General features: G+C 42.4%; 1 protein-coding gene across 1 annotated transcript in view; it reads left to right on the top strand.

The window, feature by feature from the left end:
* nrxn3a (neurexin 3a) overlaps window positions 1-22,368 on the top strand; it is a gene marked incomplete at its 3' end in the record, with an annotated part of 265,845 nt that overhangs the window by 224,017 nt on the left and 19,460 nt on the right. The window contains exons 14-16 of the mRNA XM_080849565.1: window positions 7,204-7,375; window positions 15,825-15,914; window positions 17,086-17,381. Of these exons, the coding sequence (XP_080705691.1) occupies window positions 7,204-7,375; window positions 15,825-15,914; window positions 17,086-17,381 (558 nt within the window). The remainder of the gene's footprint in view (window positions 1-7,203; window positions 7,376-15,824; window positions 15,915-17,085; window positions 17,382-22,368) is intronic.

Genomic DNA, 22,368 nt, shown 5'->3' with positions numbered 1-22,368 from the left:
ATGGAGCAAATCATTAGTAGATTGTAGTGTGCAGATATGTCAGTAGTTTCATGGTAGTTTAAGTCATATCGCCAGCAAAGAAAAGGTATTCTAGCATTGTGTGCAGGTTTCCATGGTGTTGGTTTGGTTCATATACTGTTACATTGGTTGATTTGAAGTTTTAAGGTTCCAAATCCAAGTGGTTATAATGAATTACTCATTGCTTACATCTTAATTATCTTCATGTGATATTTTGATGAATAAAGTTCTCAAGCTCTGTAGTACCTCTGTCCTGATGACTATGCTGTCTCAATTGGGTTTCCATTTGTTTGTAACTATGAAGTAAGAAATCCGTCAAGAAAAGACAGAAACCTGTATCCAAGAGCTCTCAGGAAAGCTGTGTAAAAGTGCCAGGTAGAAACGTGTTTATAAGTAAATAAAAGCAACTCTGGTGAGGGTTTGCCACAGGGTTGAACACACACTGTAATCGTATGCTGCATCTTCAAGTTCTGGGCACAAATTTAGCAGTTATTTTCTGGTACTCCACGCGTAATTCAGATGTTTCAAAGTGTGAAGAAAGTGTGATTAAACTCAAGATGCATGTTGATGAGGCTTACTAAAAACTTTAGGTACACTGGTAACCATGGAAACCACCACCATTTTCCAGAGTGTGACAAAATGCGCATTTTGTAGCCTCTGGAAGTGTCTTTCCTCTCTCTCTCTCTCTCTCTCTCTCTCTCTCTCTCTCTCTCTCTCTCTCTCTCTCTCCTAAGACAAACACTTGAGACTGTCTATTGGCAGACTGGAGAGAATGTGTTAAAGAGCATCAAAGGCAGGTTGTGCCTAACCTTTACCCTTATCTAGGCTCTGCCATCACCTCTGCAGCCTGCTCCTCATAACGCAGCTGTGTGTGTGTGGCCAGCAAACGCATACCACTCTCTCACCCACTCATGCACACATGAGGAACATCGACACAGACCTCAGAGACTGGTGCTGACATAGTGCAGACACACCACAGGCATGGCCACGATATGGCGCCTCTCTCTGCTGCAGGAGAAGTCTACAGTAAGGGGATTTTGCTGTTTGTCTTTGTTGCACGGCTCTCGTCCCTCAGAGATGCAGAGTGAGCACAGGGGCTAGAGTTGAGATGGCAGAGAAAGAGTAGAGTCATGCCACAGATATGGGCCAGATGTAGCAGTGGTACTGTAGAAGACACCGGTAAGGGGATTATGATGTTTGTCCCCTTCTATTTGTCCACCGTCCCCCATTATTTGTCCACCGTCCCCTTCTTACTCACAGACCAGAGACACTGAGCCTGGTCACAGTGACAGAGGTAGGGGGGACTTCATAAAGGCAATAGGGATGTGTGCAGACTGAGGGCACTTTCTACTGCTGTAGAAGAAACCAGTGTGGGAATTTGTCATGCTTGTGCTTGTTTTACCTCTCTGGTACCGCCTTATTAGACAACAGCTTATGGAGTTGAGCTCCATCTTTGTACAGCTCACTAAAACACCACACACAATGACCCATATACAGACGTGGCATGATGGAAACATGGCATGTCTGGGTACGTTGTTCTTTTTTTAAATGCAACTGATGGAAGATTTTAGTGTTTGTTGCTATCTTCCTGCTGTAGGGTCTGAATCAAGCCAGTGGTATTCAGTTACGGTTAAATCATTTATGTGTGGGCTCAATAGGATTTTAGATTGCTCCTTTTGGAGAATTGATCTTGTGGTGAGCTAAGATAGGGTGCTGTCTTTCTATGTTGGCTTAGAAATCGGGTTACTGTAACCATGCAAACTCAAAATGATGCAGTGAGTTTATAGATCTAAGCTGCGACGTTGAATCCTTATCATGGTAGTCATAGTTTGCTGTATTTGAATGTGAACTGGCTTCAACCTGCTTCTTTCTCTCTATCTCTTTCTCTCTCACATTGCTTTGAATTTCTAAACTTAGTATCGTGACTGCAGCCTTTCTGACAGTGACCAGCTGTATTCCAGTGTTTTCAGGCTACATTGGCTAGCTCAGCAGAAAGACAGAAAGTGTGTGTGTCCCCATTTGAATGGATAAAAACAGGAGCGGAGCAAAGCAGATGTTTGCTGCTCTCTGACTTCACACCAAGTGTGTGTGTGTTCATGTAGTGTAGCCATAAGCATACGAGTTTCACACACACACACACACACACACACACATGCACAATCCACATATAAACACATTTATACAGAAACACACCCACATACACAGCCACATACAATCACACATGCACAAACCACATATACACACGCATACTTACACACAAACACACACACATACACAACTACATACAAGCACACACCAATGCTTGCCGCTTTTTTTGGCCATGTATCGTTTCACCTTCATGGGTTTTCATCCATGGCTACCCATGCACACAATCAGTTCAGTTTTGCAGCCAGCCACATTTGGCAGTCCCATACAATCCCTTAATCTACCATGATTACAAATCATTTAGATGCATCATTTAAAGATTCCTTGGACTGTCAAGCTATAGTAAAAAGAGATGAGGGATCACTGCCTATAATCTCCTCTCAATAGATTTGTTAAATACGTTATGCTGTTTCCAGTTGAAGTTATTTGCCAATTTGAAAGGCCTTCTGAAGTTCAACCGTTTGTAAGGAAAATGAAATGCTCACATTGCTCAGTGATGAGGTGGAATTATGAGATTAAAAACATGAGAGTATCTTCTGCTCTGTTTGCTCTATCCACCTTGATGGAAAGTGTAATGAATCTCTTGATGAGCTGAATCACTTCCTTATCCACACACCTTTTGTTGTAGAATCTATTGCTTGCCTCAGTTCAGAATGCATTGTCCCAACTCTCTTAACTAGAGAGGAACAAACACATTCCATAATCTAATCACCAAATAATATCACACCTGCAAGATATATTTTCAATTTACAACAAGTTTTATGATGGTGCAAAACTATCTTCAGTGGCAATGACAGCTCCTGTTTTACTGGTAATAACTACACCTACCCCAGTGCATCCAGCAGCTCTTTAGAGAAAGGTGAAACTCTTTGGACTGTATGTATGTGATGTCCATCTATGTTTGTGTCAAGGTGGCATAATTCTTCAGTCCTTCAGTACTTAAGAATATATTCCCAACCCGTTTCTTCTGTCAGGAAGGTTGTCGCATGGCTTCCCTCATTTGCCATCCCTCTCCTTTTACCGTGCGACAAGGCTGTTGACCTTGCAAATTTTCGGCAGATTAAATGAAGCACAGGCGTCTGCTAGTATTGGCACTCTAACAAATCAGCAGCTACCAGTGAATACAGGGCCCACTTCCCCTCACATCAGCATGTTTTACATCTCCACAAGCAACACCAGAGAGAGAGAGAGAGAGAGAAAGAGAGAGTGAAAGGGAGGGGGGGAGGGGGGCAGACGAATGTCCTAGTACTTTGCCATGGCTATCTAGCTACTTTGGGCTCTATATTAACCACATGCTCATATTCATATAAACTTTTTTTAGTTCATTTGTAGGTAGCATTGTAACACAGGACCCATGTTGCACAGTAATTAAGTAAGTAGGTACACTGTGATAAACTAATGTTTGCTGTGCAAAAACACATTACTGTCTACTACCATCTACCATAACCCTATGCCAAACTTAAGCCAAACTAAATGAATGCAAGTGTACATATGTATGCAGACAAGTATCTCTGTTTGGTTCTCGTTATTCAAACTGTTTTGTTGTAGCACACTGTATTTAATTGTGTAGCTACACTGTCACAAGGACACTGGAATATAACGTGTAACTGGGGATGGAGAGGAATTCTAAAGCAGTTGGGCTGATAGTATTGTAATTATTTGTTCATCTGCTTGAAGCACATGGTGCCAGTGAATTAGCTTGGTGGGCACGAAACATATGGTTTATTACCCGACCATCTGAGAGCACAAAGAGAATTGGATTACAGCAGGAGGGGTCTGAAACAACAGTTTAGTAGGGAACTGATGCGTGGGTTGTTCTGAAGAGACGACGGAGAACTGAAGAATTGAGGGTGGTCTTTGTCTGTTCACATTGTTTAATCTTAGGAGAAGGAATTGTCAAACGGTCAAAGTATTCCTCTTGACTTGACCCTCCTGTGACCTCTATGAAACAGCAAACACTTTCTATGGCCAGACCCATTCTGAAACATGACTTTTATTTTAACCTCAAACAGTATTATGCATAATTATCATCTATGCCTTGAAGAAACACTGTGCTCCAGTTGCAAACTGCATTGAAGACCCTAAAACTCATATTCATTATTATACAGATGGCCAAATCATACAATTTGTCTTAAATTTTTCTATGATTTTATCTTTACAACTTAATTTCCTCAGCTGATACTGAATAGTTATCCTTTGAGCAGGCTACTGTGGCCTCCCCATTCATAGACTTCCCAACACAATAGACATGAAACAGTGCAGCGTGTTGAGGGTGGTTGCACTCGTTTCTTTCACAGTTTCAGTGTTTTAAACAGTTAAGTCTCTGCTCCTCTGGGGCCATTGCCACGACCAATTACTACTTTCTGCTGATGGTGAACACAAAACCAAAATAATCATAAAGCATGCCAGGGACATTGGGCACAGAGACATTCAAAGCCACAGGCAATACTAAAACAGTGAAGGGCCAGCCAACTTATATAAGGGAAAATAGTGCAACGCTAACAGTTTTTATTGGATCTAATAATTAATTAAGCCTGGGGTCTCTACGGCAACCATTATAACTCCATTTTAGAGTATCCTAGTGGCCAGCCTATTCCATGTTCTGTGAGTTGGACAGGAGGGAGAGTAGGTTGGGACGGACATAACTATGATTTTTGTTCCCTAGCTCATGAAGTGTTAACCCTACCCCTAGGTCATGTGTTTGTTGTTGTTACTATTATTAATATTATTATTATTATTATTATCAATACCATTATTGTTTTTGTAGTTGTTGTTGTTTATTTGTTATTAGTTGAACAGTTTTGGATCTGGTGAAAATTAGTGAGATGTTGTTCATTTGATTCAGTAATTTAATGATTAGACAGTGCACCCTCTAACAGCAAAAACAGCCATGAATCTTTGTCCCCTTTCTGGTACAATTATACAAGAATGTGGTTTGGTTTCTAATTCGAACAGTTTAATGAAATCGAAACCAAAAAATGAGTGTCAACCTAACACAGGACTGAAAATGATAATTTTGGCGTCATCAGATACACGACTGGGTGTTTCTTCTCTGCCAAGCACACTTTGTTTGTGTGAGGGAAACTGATTGAATCACGTCACTGTGCTGTATTACCTTTGAGTGTGTTTCTTCTTTGCCAAGCACTCTTTGTTTCTGTGAGGGAAACTGATTGCATCACGTCACTGTGCTGTATTACCTTCGAGTGTGTTTCTTCTTTGCCAAGCACTCTTTGTTTGTGTGAGGAAAACTGATTGAATCGGCTCACTGTGCTGTCAGAGAAACTTAGAAGGGATAATGCTTGTGCATCAAACTATGGCAAGAATGAAGAGAAAGAAGAACCTTGCGATTCTCCAGCTAGCTCAGAGCACACAAGGCTTATGCAGAACTGTAGCCCAGCGTGAAAAAAGTATTTCTCAAGTGTCCTTTGGTTACTGCCATGGCTGAGGGAAAGATGACTTCAGTGGTGACCCTCCATACATACTGAAGAGCAGCACTCAATTACGGGTTAGAGGATTCATGTGTATATAATCCCGGGGTATTTATTTTCAAGTGTGTGCTGTGTCCTTGAAGGAAATAGCGGAAAAAGCACCTTTTCTTTCAGGCAGTGTAAAGCTCTGTTCCAGATGCTGCCTCAGGACTGTTTGATGCTAAACGTGAAGCGGAGAGAACCACATTTCTCCTGATCAAAAAGTAATGAGACAGAGTAAGGCTTTTATGCGACAGAGAGATTGTGACTCGGAGTGGCCGTGCCTCCCCGATTGCATGCCCTATGAGCAAAGAGCGACATTTAGCAAAAATGCATTTTCTGTTTTGACTCATTTACACGCTATTAATAATTGAGAAGATACTGAAATATTCTCGCCTCCACCTATTTGAATTTGGGCCTGTATCTCTGAGGCTGTTCCCTTAAGAAGTGCTCTCCAACTTCAAAAACTACTCTGCCACTTAAATGCTTTTTAGTGGGCGAACTAATGGCACTTTAGTGCACATACAGATTTATATAATATCATTTTAGGCAGGCTGTGATTAAAGCATATTTAAGCTTCAAAGCTTGCAGCTCTCTGCATGTTTGAAACCATCTTACTGTTTGTCTCCTATAATGGCACAGTACATCCGAGTGGCTGTGTGCTCCTCCTGCTATATTGCTTATAGTAAATATATCATTTGCAGGAGCTGTTTGGATAAGTCTTCCAAATGCTCTTGAGTACACTGCCCTAGATTTCCCCATGTACACATCATCTTTGATGAATGCGCCCTCTGATGATAAACATCTCCCTCAGTACAATTTATCATCTATCGTCATTTTCTATGCCACCACTGATAAGAATAATGCCAGTTCTGGTTAACCATAACCATAAAATATCATAACGACCCACAGAACAGCAGGGAAAGGAGAGAGAGAGAGAGAGATAGCGAGAGAGCAAAAGAAAACAGAGACACAAAAAAAGGAGAGAGAGGGAGAGGATCCACTCACTATAACACACAGCTGCATTTAAACTAAACACTCAGTTAAGCTTATTTTATTTCCGTTTTTATCTTTTCCAAGCCTTCTGCTGTTTTGTTAGCTTTTTAAAAGTAATAGGCAGGTAAATTACACTGTGGCTCAGAGACAAATGGTCATTAGTCCTGCTTTATAAGGCTGGACATCGCTACGTGTGTCCGCCATGTTTCTGCTCACCTGTGAGAACGTCTGAGTGGGACAGAGTCTTCAGTGGCCATTAATCTCTGTTATCTCTCTCCCTCCTGCTTTTTTATTTAACGGCATCGATTTCAGCCACTTTCACCACATTACTGAGATCAATGGAGCTGATTTTTCACCATGGAAAAGGGGGAGGGCAGCCACTGCTGATGAATTATTTTCATTAACCAGACAAGTTTATCAGGCGCTGGCAATGCAAAAGAGCCCCACAGAGCAAAACACAAGGGCAATTTGCAAACACTTTCAAGGGCGACGTCCATGTTGAATTTTGGTGTGATACATATTGGATGTGGCTGTGGAACACTAATCTCAGATTTTTGTCTGATTTAATGTCTTTTAGGAACGAGGGAAAATTGGAGTCACGTTCAACATTGGGATGGCTGATATTCTGCTGCAGGAGAGCAGCATCCCTGTCAATGATGGCAAGTACCATGTAGTAAGGTTCATCAGAAACGGGGGGAACGCAACGCTCCAGGTGGACAACTGGGCTATCAATGAACACTTTCCCGCAGGTAACCTCTCCACGCAACTCAACACACACACACTCACACATACCACTCCAACCAACACCACATGAACAAAAAGAGATATGATAATTCCACTGGACAGCATCTACTTTTATCTGATTTCCAAAGGCAGCTTTTGGTGAACGTTTTTGAGTATCGGTGTGTGTGTGTGTGTGTGTGTGTGTGTGTGTGTGTGTGTGTGTGTGTGTGTGTGTGTGTGTGTGTGTGTGCGGTCTCTTCCTCCTCTCCATAAAGCCTTTAAAACCCATTACTTTGTTTAGTAGCCAAACCTCTACGACTGACAGAGAGCTGCCTAAGTCCTTGGGTTTTGTGTTAAGCCCATAAAGTGTGCAGCTCACCACACATTCTCCTTGACACGCTATCCTCTATAGAACGCTAAATAGCTGACCATAATCGAAAACACAAAAACAAAAAAACTCCGTCAGGGAAGGACATTGTCATCTGGTATTTTAGTATCCATCTGGTACACTGGGCTCTGTATCAGGAATATCTGTCTGGCTTAACTAACCATACTGTAAATACAGTACAGTGCATCCCCAGGTGTAAATATCACAGTTTTGAATACAGTTAATTACAAACGTTACTTTGTGTCGCTTGTTAGTGTTTTCCACCATAAACTCTGCCTGACTGAGAACTATATCAATTTATTTCAATACAGTTTTCAAATTATATTGAAATAATACAATTATACACATCAGTGTAGTAAATCTGATGGAGTCCTGATGAATAGTTCTGACAGGTATCCTGTTAAACACACAGTTGCCTACTGTCTATTCTCTCTCTGTCTCTCTGTCTCTCTCTCTGTCTCTCTCTCTCTCTCTCTCTCTCTCTCTCTCTCTCTCTCTCTCTCTCTCTCTCTTTCTCTCTCTCTTTGCGTTAGTCACCATAGTGGACACATCTGTCCGAAAGTTATCTGCAGGAAAGAATGAAATATTTAGAGGTGCGCACAGCCACCAGAGTAGCAGAACGATAAAGACTTCAAATAGCTGTCCCCTCAAGGTAAAAGTCTGAGCAACCATCCCTCTGACAGCTTTTTGTTCTTTCTTTTTTTTAATGTAAAGGACTATTTGATATTAAAATCTGCACTGTCCCCCTGGACATGAGGGACTGTTTAGTTTTACTGATTGGTAATACTTTGTGCAAATATTCGTTCAAAGACGTGCCAGCCTTCTTCTGAACTGCTTGCCGTCGGCAGTGGGTAACTAGCTTAATCTGAAAGGGAAATGGGAATTTTTTTAGTTTTACGGGACGAAAGCCATCAGCAGCAAACATCTGGGCTTTATGTTCTCAATTCTTTTACTTATTAAGCTCCTAAGAGCTGTGCCTCGCTAATGCTGTAGTCTGTGTGCAGCTGCCAAACTGCTGAGGAGTCACCTTGCCTTTGAGAGCCCACACAAAGGAAGATGGGAGACGCCCCCACTCTGCCTCTTTCTCCCTCTCTCGTTCACTCTCTATCCCTCTCTTTCCCTCTATATTTTACTCTCTTTCCCGCTCTCCCCCTCTCCTCTGCCTCTCTCTCTTTTATGAGGTGGGGGAAACACTTTCCAGGTTTCATCTCAGATGGTAGTGTTGATCTTGGAGGAGATGCTTCACACACACAGCAAACAAACAAAAATATCTTGTTCATATACAAAATATGTATTGAATGTTGATGGAAAATGTTTGACCCATCTGCCTCACAAGGAGACTCTTATTCAACGTGGAAATACTTTTAAAAACCTTATAATGTTTAAATAACTAGTTAAGCACTGGCATGTGAAGAGCACAAACCCGCTCACAGCTTTAAGGGTGCTATTTCTAGAGAACAAGTTATTTTTGATAGTGAGAATGCAGTACCTGCATATGTTGGAGCTGCAGAAAATACTTCTTTCACAAGCACTTCAAAAGTTGTGAGCTTCCAAATGAATCCACACATTTGATTGTCTCACATTTTTCTGTTATTCTCACATTAACGTGGTGTTTGGATTAGGTGATGCAGTGTCTGTGAGGCTTAAAGCCTGTGGAAGTCAACCCAAAGTTTTGAGTGTTAGCATTTTAACACTTTGCAAAATCGGCAAAAATAAGGGAAACGATGTAAGTAGAATAATGTAGTTATGGGTCTGTCTATATATGCTAAAGCAGAATAAAGATGGGCTACATCTTGTCGCTTACCTCAAGCAGCATGTGGGACAGGGGGCCATTGGGCCCTGTGTGATGTTCCCCAGAGGGAGCGCTAGAGACCAGAGGTGCCTGCAGTGAGCAGTACCTTATTGCCTTACTGTTTTCACTACAGTAAATCACTAGCGCTTCAGGTACAAAGCGGTATTATGAGAGAGGGCAGTGTGGCTCTATCTGGTTATCATGCTGGTGTGTGTGCATGTCTTGGTTATTGTTACCATGGGTCATGATTAGTCAAATAAAGCCATAGATAGACTTGAGTCAGTACAGTGTCTCAGCTTAGGGCCACGTATGTCTCATGGCCCTCTGCAGAAACTGCAGTTTTAATTTGAGTTTTGACAGTAAGTGTCCGCAAATGTGAAGTACTGGGCACTGACGGTCTGCATTAATAAGTGTGAGGGCTTTTTGAGCAAAATAACGTCTCTGTGAGGTTGACGAAAGGAGAGCAAGATGATATCAAGACAGAACAACTCTTAAGAACTGCACTGCAGAGCAAGCTTCCTCTGGAGCTTGATCAAAACTCATTAAACTAGAAAAGGACGTGAGGAAGAGATGTGACCTTGAACAGGGCGTCCAGTTCACCAAGGACATCAAAGTAAAAGCTCTAAAAAAGCTAAGTAATTCCCTGAGCACACAGGAGCTGTTAAGATCAATTGATTGGGTATGACTCAACATCTGTGAATCATTTCAAAAATTGTCTCATAAATGTGCTTTACGATCACTTAAAGATCAATCCATTCAAGACTCCAAAAACGCATCTGTCATTTTATTGACAGGCATTAAGAAGCCCTTCACACTGCAGGGGTGTAAGGTCTAGATCACTGAGTGAGAACAGAGGCTTATATGAACATGTGTCACTGTTTTAGCCGCTGATGAGTGTCCAGCTCGAAATGACCGTTGTGACGAGACTGAACACACTTCACAACACACAGTTTATTTAGTATTTAGAAGTACACACAGTGGTTTGAGTACACACTGGCATGGACATGGCCCAACACATAAAAACACACAGCACACACACAAACACACACACACACTCTCTGAGATGATCTCAGACGAAGTGGCCCTGGCCGTGTGCCAGTGGCAGGAGTTTTATTGTGTCTGTGGAGATGAGGCGAATGACTGTTCCTCCCATGGTCAGTCTCTGCTTCGGAGGATAAGGGAGGGAAGTGTTTTTTTTATTTTTGAATTTTGCCTCTCTGTGGCAACTCGGGCCCCCCCAGCAAGCAAGTGAAAAGAGGGGAAAATGGCAGACCATCATATTGAGCTGCTCGTCACTGTTGCCCCAGCGACAGCATCTCTTAATGCAGTTAGATCCCCTCGACTTATTGTGACTTGGGGGGGGAGGGGGCTAGCATGTCACTGCCTGTAAGGTGTCAAAAAGAAGCAACAACAAAACAGCATTTTTAATGTTCATTGTCACAGCTGACAAATAGGGAGATGTTTGTTCAAATGTTGGTGAAAACCCTCATGTTCTGGTGTCTCTTTTCTCACTGAAGCACAATTTGTCATCATATCTCAAAAACTGTGACAACATATAACTTCAAAGATAGATTCTACTTATTCGCTGACAGCAAGGCACAAGGAAGAAGGCTTTAATAAACTTGACCTATAACACATGTAGAGCTGTGTGCGTGCGTGCGTGTGTGTACTACGCATTTATGACAGCAATGTAATACGTATGCGCATACACATGTGTGTGTTTGTCAGTGCAGGTGTGTGCTATAGTGTGTCCATGCATTCATTTGTGTGTGTGTGTGTGGGTGCGCGTGTGGGTGCCATTATAGCATGCTAAGGAGTTCTGAATGCGGTCATTTTCATGCAGCCTCATGGCAGTTTCTCAACAGCCGAGGCGGTCGCTCTCCTTCTCTTCCCCACAAAGTCAAAGGTCACTTGAGATTGAGCTGGAGCTTTGTGAGCATGCACTTGGTTGATTTCAGAGCAATCTGTTTTCTCAGTGATCTGTTTTCTAAGTCAGACCTGCCACTAGGAAAAAAAAGTTCTTTGATGCGATAAATAAAAGTAAAGTAGAGTAAAGAATTCTCTATAAAAATCCCCTATGTGTTTTTATCTGGTTAGGCGCCTGCAGCTGTACTGAGCATACACAGGAGATTGCTTTCATTTGCACAGGGGTGTTTAGAAATGGGAGTGAATCTTTTTTTTCTGACAGTCTTTGCAGAGGAAAGTAGCCTCATATGGCATTTAGTTTAAAACGATGATGTTTTTTTCCTCCGTATCTTTTTCTCAACTCATCTTCATCCAGACATAGAGGGAAATTCTCACTCTCTGGAGATAAGTGTTTGTGAAACCCAGTGCGGTGCTGCTGTCAGTGATGCGCACGGCTTGTGAAGGGTTGACAGAAGTCTCTTGGCCATATCTGAGGAAAGTGCTGAGATGAATCAAGTCAGTTCAACTTCACCTGCTGTCACCCGCGGCTTGACTGACTGAAAGCCTTGACAGCTTGTAGGTAGCTAACGCAGTCGGAGTGTGTGTGTGTGTGTGTGTGAGATGATGGGGGGAGACATCAGATGGATGCTCTTCTCAGCAGACCTCGGCCTGTCTCTGCAGTACAGCATTCTGAGCTATGACCTCTCTAAGGCTGCATGGGGAGTGATTACCACCATGGCAAAACCAAAGTCACCCCCCCACACACACACAAAAAATAAAATCTAACAATATAACGACACCCGTCCCCCATCATCACTGTAAAATATACTCTACAAGATGCAGTGCTATCGGCGGGATTGAAAGGTAATGGGTTTCCAGGTATAAGATAAATACTTACAAGCCAAATACAATTACCGGTATCAAAGGCAAGAATCTGTCGTGCTTCTAAATCTCTCCGGGAGGAGGGGAGAGATAAGCTTTCAGTGGGAGCTCGCAGTATAATCCGCTGATTAAATGGAGGAGGCAAGGATGCCTAGATAAAATGCTTTCAGTCTCATTGTCTCCGCAGATAGGCTTGGGGAAATCTTCAGGGTTCAGAGATACATTTCATGGCTAGAGGCGGCAAGAGACGGGCCAAATAGTAATGCCAGTGTAAAAAAAGAGCAGGAGAGAGAGAAAGAGAGGGAGAGAAGGGGGGGGGGGAGACAGGTGAAGAGGGGGACGAACTAGATAGATGAAGCAAAATGCGAGAGAGATAAAGAAAGAGAGACCATAGAGACAGACACGACAAGCATATAAGATACAGGTAAAGAGAAACTAGACAGAGAAAAAGAAGTAAGAGGTAGAAAAAGCGAGCCAGACAATAAGGAATAAACAAAAAAGAGATATAAAGTAACAAAGAGAGACAGAGACAGACAGACAGACATTCATTAGCCCACATGCCTTTATCTGCTATACTCATGTGTCCTAGGTGGTGCATTGTAGCAGCTGTAGTGGTATGCCTTGAAGTCATTTATGGGCACTCTAAGTTAATGTAATGTGACGATATAAAATAAGTGTCACAATAGGCACATACACACAGTATGGCAGAGTCAAAGACAAATGAAGTGATTAGGCATGAAGTGATGCGCATTCGTGGGGTGGAGCACTACCTTTGATGCTAACAAGCAGAGCGATCCTTCTGAGATTGTGCTCAAAATGTCACTCGATGATTCATAGCGGTGACTCTAAGAAAGCCAAGGAGCATGAAGGGTTAATTCAGTGTACTTTTTTCTCAGTGCACTATGCATCTCAAGGAAGAGGCTTCGCTTAGAGCATAGAATGCACACAAAAAAACAGTTCCATGGCACCATTATTCAAAGAAACTGATTTATAGTCCCATCTCCTTTCAGGTTTTCATTAGTATGTTACGTTTCACCATAATTTGATTGTCTGGATTTCCTGTTAGTTGAGGAGTTACTTTTGCTAAAAGGCCTAGTACCTGCCCTTCACCCTAATTCTCCCCATGTCCAGGCTGGAGCAGTATTTTATTTCAAATTATTTTTCTCATCTGTATAAGAAGAATGCTTCGTGTCTGGTATCACTTCTTTAACCCAATAACGCAGATGAATGCAGAAAAAGCATATTCAACTTTCTCGTGTCCTTAGATTGAATAGAGATTTGAACAGATGTCTAGCAGCTATCTTATGGAGACGTATCTTTTCCCTCTTGGTCTGTCTACCCTGTGACATGAACAGGGCCATCTGGAGATCCTCTTGACTCTGGACACCACTGACACTCTGGGTTTCCACAGTGTGTTTGGGCTGCCTCATTGACAATGAAAAGAAACAGTCAACCTTGGGTTTCATAGAGCTGTTAATGAACACACAAACACACACATACCCTATTGAACACTCGGTACTGGAGTTTTTTATCCCCTTTACTTTTACATATAGACAGTTTATATCTGAAGAAATGCATTATCGACCCCTTTTGGGTGGTCTATGTTCACAAATAGGTTTTATGAAGGTCTAATGATCAAGCTCACATGCTTGTGTGTTATCATATGTTGTCTTAATGACCCTGTGAAACCAGATCGCCTTCCTTTCCTCCAGATTTAAAAGCAGAATCACCCCTAAACAGACAGCTCCCGCCCTCAGCATACTTGTAAAAGCTAATGGTACTAAGTAGGCTGCCACGCTTCTTCTCTATGATCCAGTCGACGCTGTAAATGATATCCTCCTGGTGATGTTTTATTTTCAAAGGGATATTCATGTCCACTGGAGCCTGAGAGAAGATAGCATGCCCTCTCGTACTTTTGATCAAAGCACAAGGAATCTGCCAAAATGTCTGATTCAGATGTTGTCTCTGAGTGATTTTGGTGCAAAGAAACTAGTGTCTTTATATAAACTATTCACTAACATGTCTTATGTAATGTTTTTGCTGAAAAAACCAGCAAAAAATACCCATTTTATTTGTGTGGGTGCAGTTCCTCTATGAACAGTTTTATGTGAAAGCGTAATGCTCTAAAAGCGAATCAGGTGCTTTATGGCCAGTGTGGCTATAGCAGGAGCTGGGGCAGCATGCAGCCTTATGATGGATGGCATTGTGCTGGGGCCAGGCTGACAGAGGCCGGCAGGGCCCCCAGTGTGTGTGTGTGTGTGTCATGCTGGGAAGTTCGAGCCCTAGGGCGGCCACACTCGCTCACCCCTTAAACGTCCAGCAGCTTGTTCGTTTGTTCGTTCGTTCCGCCCCGCTTGCTCCACTCCTCGCTGCACTGTTCCATTTTGCCCCCGCTCTGCTGGACGGACGGATGGGTGAGCACGTGTCCTGCTGTGTGCACCGGACAGAGGCCCCCGCTCTCATTAGGGCAATTACACCCAGTGCATTCCCTTAGCTCAACAAGGGAAAGGACAACATGCTGCTACCAAGTGTAAGGGCCAGGGTGGAGATGTGCCTTAAGGAAGACAAGGAGACCTATATTTACATTTACACTACTGTAGAACAGCTTTATGTAAACACATCTGTTGTACGTAAAGGTAGTGTTGACCTTCTCGTCAGTAGGGTGTTCTCTGAGATGGATGCATCACGTTGCACAGCCCTGTAGATTACTTGCTTACAACTGTTTTAGTGCCTCGCATTGGGGTGGTGTCAATGACTAGGTGCAATGGGAGGATAGCATTGTGGGGGCTTTTTTTGGTTGGTGAGGGGGTAGCAACAGGATTAACCTCCTCAGTACCCTGAAATTTGACTCACACAGTGGCCCAAGGCAGGTTTCGTACCTTCACTCCCCGGCATCAGTGTTAGAACAGCAGGGTCTTGGCAGCTCACAAGAAAAAAAAACCTACACCTCACACTCACCGAGAGTCCCCGTAGGCCTTCTCTAGTGTCCCCAGTCTTGAAGTCTCTTGTAAACAGACACACTGTCCCAGACACTGAATCACCCAAGAGGTGTTAAATATTCCACCCTTTTTGCATGTGCTTGTGGGTGTGCGTGTGCGTGTGTGTGTGCGTGTGCATGTGCGTGTCATGTGCGTTTTTGTGTGGTCAGAAATAGACTGAAAGGCGATGCTGTCCATAGAGCAATATTTGATGTTTTTATATTTTTAGATTTTAATGAATTAAGCAGTATTTAATGACTTCTTGAAATGATAAACAGCTGCATAAAGGTCAGAAACGACCCTACATGTATGAATACATTTTATATTTAATGAACAAATAAATCTCGAGTAATGGTACACCTATAAAGTCACTTTTTTAACATTACTGTAAACATGCTTTAAAAGTAGCCTTTTATAACTTCACCTGTGTTATAAACAAACATAAAGCCATTTTCTAAATGCAATAAATAGATTTAATTTCCACTGATGGCTGGGACCAAACTGAATAAGATGTGTTTTAAACTTTGAAGGCAACAGCGATAATGAACGTCTGCAAATGGTAAATAAGAAAATCCCATTCAAAATTCAGAGAAATGTAGAGGAGTGGCTGCAAGAGAAAGGTAAATATTTTTTAAATATGTTGCTTCATTTTGCTTGTTGTTGTTGTTTCTTTAATGTTTAGAATGTTAACTTCCATTATAAACCTTGATAAATTATAATAAACATCTTGCATTGATGTGTGTTTTTTTGCATCGCTACACATCGCTACTCTCTCTCTACATTAGTAATCATTCATTGTCAAATTATTTGTGATATCAGCGCCATTACAAAGCAGAATGTAACTAAGCATGCATGTTAAAGGGCCATTGTATTCACAGCCTTATTTGGTATACAAAGACAAAATCAATGGTGACGATCTGTCTTTCTACCTACCAAATGCAAACATATTCTGCAACTTCTATGCTGTTGCTTGTATGCCAAATCTTGTTCCTCAAACTGTCTATTTTTAGAAGTTGTTCCAGTTTTTTTAACTGATTTGTAAATAATACATTAGTAGTGCATGCTGCATGAATTCTCAGGCCGCTGAATATAACTTAAAAAGCCATTAAAATGATATTGATGTTAACTCTTATAAAGTCCCTTTAACATTCTCTTGAAGTTCCATCGTGGAAGAGGAACAGAGTTGCCTTGTGCATGACTTCATGTGTTTTTATGTATGCCTGTAATTTTATTTTTCATAGTAATCATTATGTTTTTACGACCCTTGTTTTCATCCAATTAGATTTTATGTGCTCCATTCTGAGGTCATTGTGTACAGTTTTACAGTGCTTACCTCATGGAAAATACTTTAACCTTAAACGATTGCTGGCAAGCTGTCTGTGCCCCTTATATGACAAAAACATTGATTGATTGGAAACCTTTTTAGGGAGTGTTTGCTCACTAACATAAAACAAAACCTCCTCAAAAATGTATGTGGCCATTAAACAAACACTTTAACTGCTAAACTAATCATATGTTACCTTGTTATGCATCTTAATTTAGAACTAGAACAACCACAAACCTGTTTTGATCATACTTCTCAGACTTTCAGTATTGGTGACATTTTAACTTACCTCTAGACAAGGACTAGAGTCTGGTCAAAGATCTCATACAGTTTGTCATCATCAACTGTATACTTCTAATCTCAGTTTTTCTCATACCATACTCCATGTCATAAGGTCTGAAAAAAGGCTAGCCGTTTGGACCACAAGTGATGCCTTTAATCCCTTTTATTCCTATTTACTTTTGTAGGCCGGCAGCTAACAATATTTAACACCCAGGCCACCATCTCAATTGGCGGCTCTGACCACAGACGGCCCTTCCAGGGCCAGCTCTCTGGGCTCTACTACAATGGCCTGAAGGTGCTCAACATGGCCGCCCAGGGGAACCCCAACATCCGGATCAATGGAAGTGTGCGCCTGGTGGGGGATGCAGGGGCACCCCGCACTACCGCCCTCCCGCCTGAGATGTCAACCACCTTCATCGAGACCACCACAACCATGTCCACCACCACCACCCGGAAGCATCGCTCCCCTCCAACCATACAGGTAGGCTGCCCTAACATCCTCCATCTTAGTAGCCGCTTAGGGATGGACAGCCAAGCCATGGCACGGAGGGTAATAAGTGCTTGTCAAAATAACCGAAGACCGGAGAGTTAATAACAAGCCATAGAGTGATATTGTCCAGATCCCCATTGGATCCACCTCCATCCTATCCGGTCCATCCACTCATCCCCCTCCCTCGAGACCGATCATCTCCACATACATAACCTCACCCCCAAGAACAAAGTGCCATTAGCCAAGGGTCACTTGTTCAGCACCACTCACAGAATTCTAGCAACCCTTGTAACCCCACCCCACCCCACTCAGACTCAAACGTACGCTTACTGTAGAACCAGTCTGGTCTCCTGTTCCTCTAGAACCAGTTAGGTCTTCCTCTCCTCAATAACCAGTCAGGTCTACTCATATTCTAGACCCAGACAAATCCCTGCCTCTTCCAGACAAAGTGAAGCTTACCTAGCCTATCGAGTTCTACTTATAAAGCTGTGTACTGCATTACTACATTATTTGTAAATGTATTTACAAAACTCACTACAGATTTATGGAGGTCTACAGAGTGTCAAATATTGTGCTTTCTCATACATGTATTGCTGTTCCTTAAATCAAGCATTTGGGATATTTCATTAAAGTAAAGTTTTACCCAAGTGCTAAACAAGAGTGCATTGATGTACTTCTATGAATGAACCACAAAATGTGCACAGAAAACACACACACAACACTTATGCTTCCGCTTTGTGAATGAGACTCAGCGGACTTCCTGCTCTCTGAAGTCTGGAAACACAGCCACCAGCACCAGCCTAAAGCTTTTCATCATCCCTGCTTCTGGAGCAGTCTGTCTTTACACCGCAAATAACCAGTGCTCGTCCCAGATTCCCCGGTCGCTGTGTGAACAAGGACATCGCTTCTGGAGAGTAACACAGCCCTGACTCAGAGTAGTAATGATTCAGTGGAGACAAACCAGATTCCTCAATGGCAGCACAAACTGCAGTTACTTATCAAGTCTACTGAGGAACATATTCAGTCCCCAAGAGATGAAATATACAAGACCGGAAATATCTTATAAACGATGATTAAAAAATAGGCATTGCTGAAAATGCCATTAAATGTCAATACAGAAAATGTCATGTAAGTGGCCTTACAAAAACTTACACTGCTATACAAATGAATTACTTATTTGCTTACCAATTTTCATTAAACAAACAATGCACATGGGAACCGAAAGGAAATAAAATGGACATATAAATAGGTTGCATCAATAAGACTCCTCATAGAAAGTGGAACTTTCTGCACTTTAGCTTCTAACTTTAAACTTAAACTGCACCTTGCTCTACCAGTTGATTTTAGAATAATTTAGATATTAATATATGCCTTACTGATATAGTTTTGGTATGACCTGATGTAATGTGGAACAATACTATGACACCTGCACTGGCACTGGCTAGGTGGAAAGGAAAAGCCATGTTCAGAATAATGAATTCTCCTCCCCAGACCAACATTGAAGGGCTCAGCATGTATGTCTGCTAGCATCATTTCAATAGAGCTGAAGCTGAATTCTAAGCTTTGCTTAGCCCTATGTTTGACTTCAATTAGTTTGGTCACGGACACCGTGATTCACAGCACGCACAAACATTTGAAGGACAGCTCAAATCAACCTCCCTGACAGAAAAACCAACAGCTTTCCAAACAAACTTTTACTGGCGCGACCATAAAAGAGGATGTGATATGGCAAATATAATTATGCTGGTCATTCCATATAGTCAGTAAGGCAGAGCGGAGTGTTTGGGTGGGCAGGTTATTAAAGCCATCACTCACTGCAGCCTGTATGACATGTACAGAAAAAAAACACCTCTGTCCCCGATGACTGCACCCCCCCACCCCCCCCCCCCCCCCCCCTCATTGCAGCTGTACAAACAAACACAGTAGATGTACTCTCATGAAGCTAGGAAAGGTTTTCTAGTATCTTGATGCCCTGAACAGGATGTATATGCTAGAGCTGGGCCACTGCATTACAGCTCATTTCAACATAGTTTTTCCCTTTAAGTTAGGTTTCCCTTTTTTCTATCCCCCCCCCCCCCCCCCCCCCCCCCCCCCCTCATTGCAGCTGTACAAACAAACACAGTAGATGTACTCTCATGAAGCTAGGAAAGGTTTTCTAGTATCTTGATGCCCTGAACAGGATGTATATGCTAGAGCTGGGCCACTGCATTACAGCTCATTTCAACATAGTTTTTCCCTTTAAGTTAGGTTTCCCTTTTTTCTATCCCCCCCCCCCCCCCAGCCGTGGGTCTCTAAAGAGACCTTTGCTTCTCCAACCTCCATGGGGGGAATGAGAGCATGTCTTTTTCTCAGGGTTGTTCTTTTTTGGAGGAGACTCCTGCATCTGAACCCTCTCTAGGCGAGCTATTTCCACCGTGACTTTTGACACTCTCTTGGGTAGCGTCTGGCAGGGGTGGAGCAGCAAGATAAGTGTGGTATTGCATTACAGGCTTCCAGGAGCCGTGGAGGAGCACTGCTTCCCACTTTTTCTTTTCTTCTCCCGTGGCGCTCTCGTCGAGACCAGGAAATTTCCACTTACACACCAGCAGCCGGTCGTAAGCCGAGCGGGGCCAGCGGTCTCGGATTTCCTCGTTAAATCCGTGGCTGAACGGCCAATCGCTGCATCTGGGTCTGTGCTCCATACAAAGTGTATGCAAAATAAATGGTGAGCAGCACACCTGTGTTTCCCAGAGAACAGGTGGGGGGAGGGGGGTTGTGGGACACAAACATAAAACGAGAAGCATTCTCTATACCTTTACCTGTGTCTCTGTGTCCCTGTAGTGCAGGGTAGCACTGGTTTTTCTTTTCCCTCGAAAAAAACACCAACCAGCCCTCAACAGCAGCGATTGATAAATATTGAAGAACCTGGAATTCAATTACACCCCACTTGAGCACATTCACTAGAAAACCAAATCAGGCAAAATAAGAATCCTTGATTACGATAATAAGACTTTGCATAACATTTGCATGAATGTTGTTTCATGATGCCACTGCCATCTTGCAGCATTATCTGCTATGATGTTACCTTGCAGAGATAACCTGTGTTGCAGACTGAGTTGTGGGTCTGTGATGTTTTGTAGTGGGTCGCTAAAGCCTGGGCTCTGTGTTTGAAATGCAGATTAAGCGAGTGTTTAGAGGTGGGCGCCATCCTCTTCAGCCTGTTGAATGGTGGGATTGCTGGGTGGTTTAGCGGAATTGGCAGGAGAGTTCTCATTAAGGCTCAGCCAATGCGTAAGGTCAACAAGCTGACGGTCATGTTTGCACTCCCATCCTAATTTGTGCAAACAGGATATGTAAACAAGCTGTCCGTCACAGCGGGCAAATATTTTAATTGCAAAGCTGCAATTCCAAACGATGCAGGGAAAGGAGAGTTAATGGGGATGTATCTATTTGTAAATGTTTGGGTTTATTTACTTATTTGTCCGTTTGTTTGTTTGTTTGTTTCAATTGGAGCACATTCTCACATTGGATTGGATTGCAATTGGATTGCACATTCTCTCTGTTGTGATTGACTTCATTAAGAATGATAATGTGTCAAGGAAGCAGGGATAATAAGATGTTGTAATTTCTGAGAAAGCACCTCCTCTAAGGTGACGTAGACCCAGGACTTAACCTGAGACCCAGTGTTGAAGTAGACCCAGGACTAAGATACCCCTTTATTTTAAAGTGTTGAAGAAGACCCAGGACTTAACCTAAGAGACCCAGTGTTAGAGTAGACCCAGGACTAAACCTAAGACACCCTTTGTCTCCAGTGTTGAAGTAGACCCAGGAATAAGATACCCTTTATTTCCAGTGTTACAGTAGACCCAGGACTAAACCTAAGACACCCTTTGTCTCCAGTGTTGAAGTAGAGCCAGGACTAAGAGGCACACTCTCATATTTGCCACTCTGATGGCAGCCTAAGTGTGCAGCTGTCTCTTCTCCAAATATTAGCAAAAATGTAAACTAGAAATGCAACTATATTCTGGAAATGATTGCAGCACAGACACATAATAATGGTAACATTCCCTTACTTGTTCTATAATAACATGAATACTATTGGGAGAGCAATAGGCACTCAGACTATTGGCAACAGAGCCATTATAATACAACTAAATAATACATTTTTGGCAAATTAAGATCTACAATTATGTTGTGTTATTTGTTGAAAAAGGAATAATTTCCTACGGGTGTTGATATTCCATCATTATATTGAGGGCTTTGGTGTAGTTGCAGCATACTCCATCTGTCTAATCCAAATATTTTTCTATCTTTTTTGGTTCAGTCAGGAGTACTAGAGGCATATTAAACTATTAGAGCCTTTTGTGTTGCCTTTCTGTCCCATTTATTTGGTAGCTAAAGAGGCAACAGCCAAAAGGATAATCTTTAAGCTGTATTCGCCAGGTTCAGGACCAAATGCATTTTAGTGTCAACCTCCACGGAGGAGATGACATGATGAAGACGAGCTCAGTGACTCTTTCGACTCTTTGTATCGCTGACAGGTAGACTGTACTCACAGACAGCAACAATGTCACTGACGCAAAGACTGCTGCAGCGCTGGCATCATGCAGGGTTTTTATCACAGACAATAAAATTGATAGCGTGTGAATTTACTGTCCACTTAAAACTGAGGAGTGGCCATATATCTCTAGTTCACAGGAGTGATTTTAGCAGTCAGGATTTAGCAACAAACTTAAAAGGTCTCTCTGCAGATTAGACACAAAGGTCATTTAAATCACAAATGGGTGTGTTTCATTTTATCCGAGACACAGAGCTCCAGGATCCAAACCTCTAGCTCCATTGAGATACACTTTTGCCTGTAATCACCTCACTGAAACATCAATAACTAATTAAGATTCCATTATACCATGCCCAAATCTGATTGATTCTTCCCATTGTTGGGGTGACAGGAAAACTGTGACATGTGTTGAGATATACTGGCTTTGTCTGCCTCAGTAGG

Source organism: Sprattus sprattus (genome assembly GCF_963457725.1).
Source record: "Sprattus sprattus genome assembly, chromosome: 13".
Lineage (NCBI taxonomy): Eukaryota > Metazoa > Chordata > Actinopteri > Clupeiformes > Clupeidae > Sprattus > Sprattus sprattus.
This window is presented reverse-complemented; position numbering and strand designations above follow the sequence as displayed.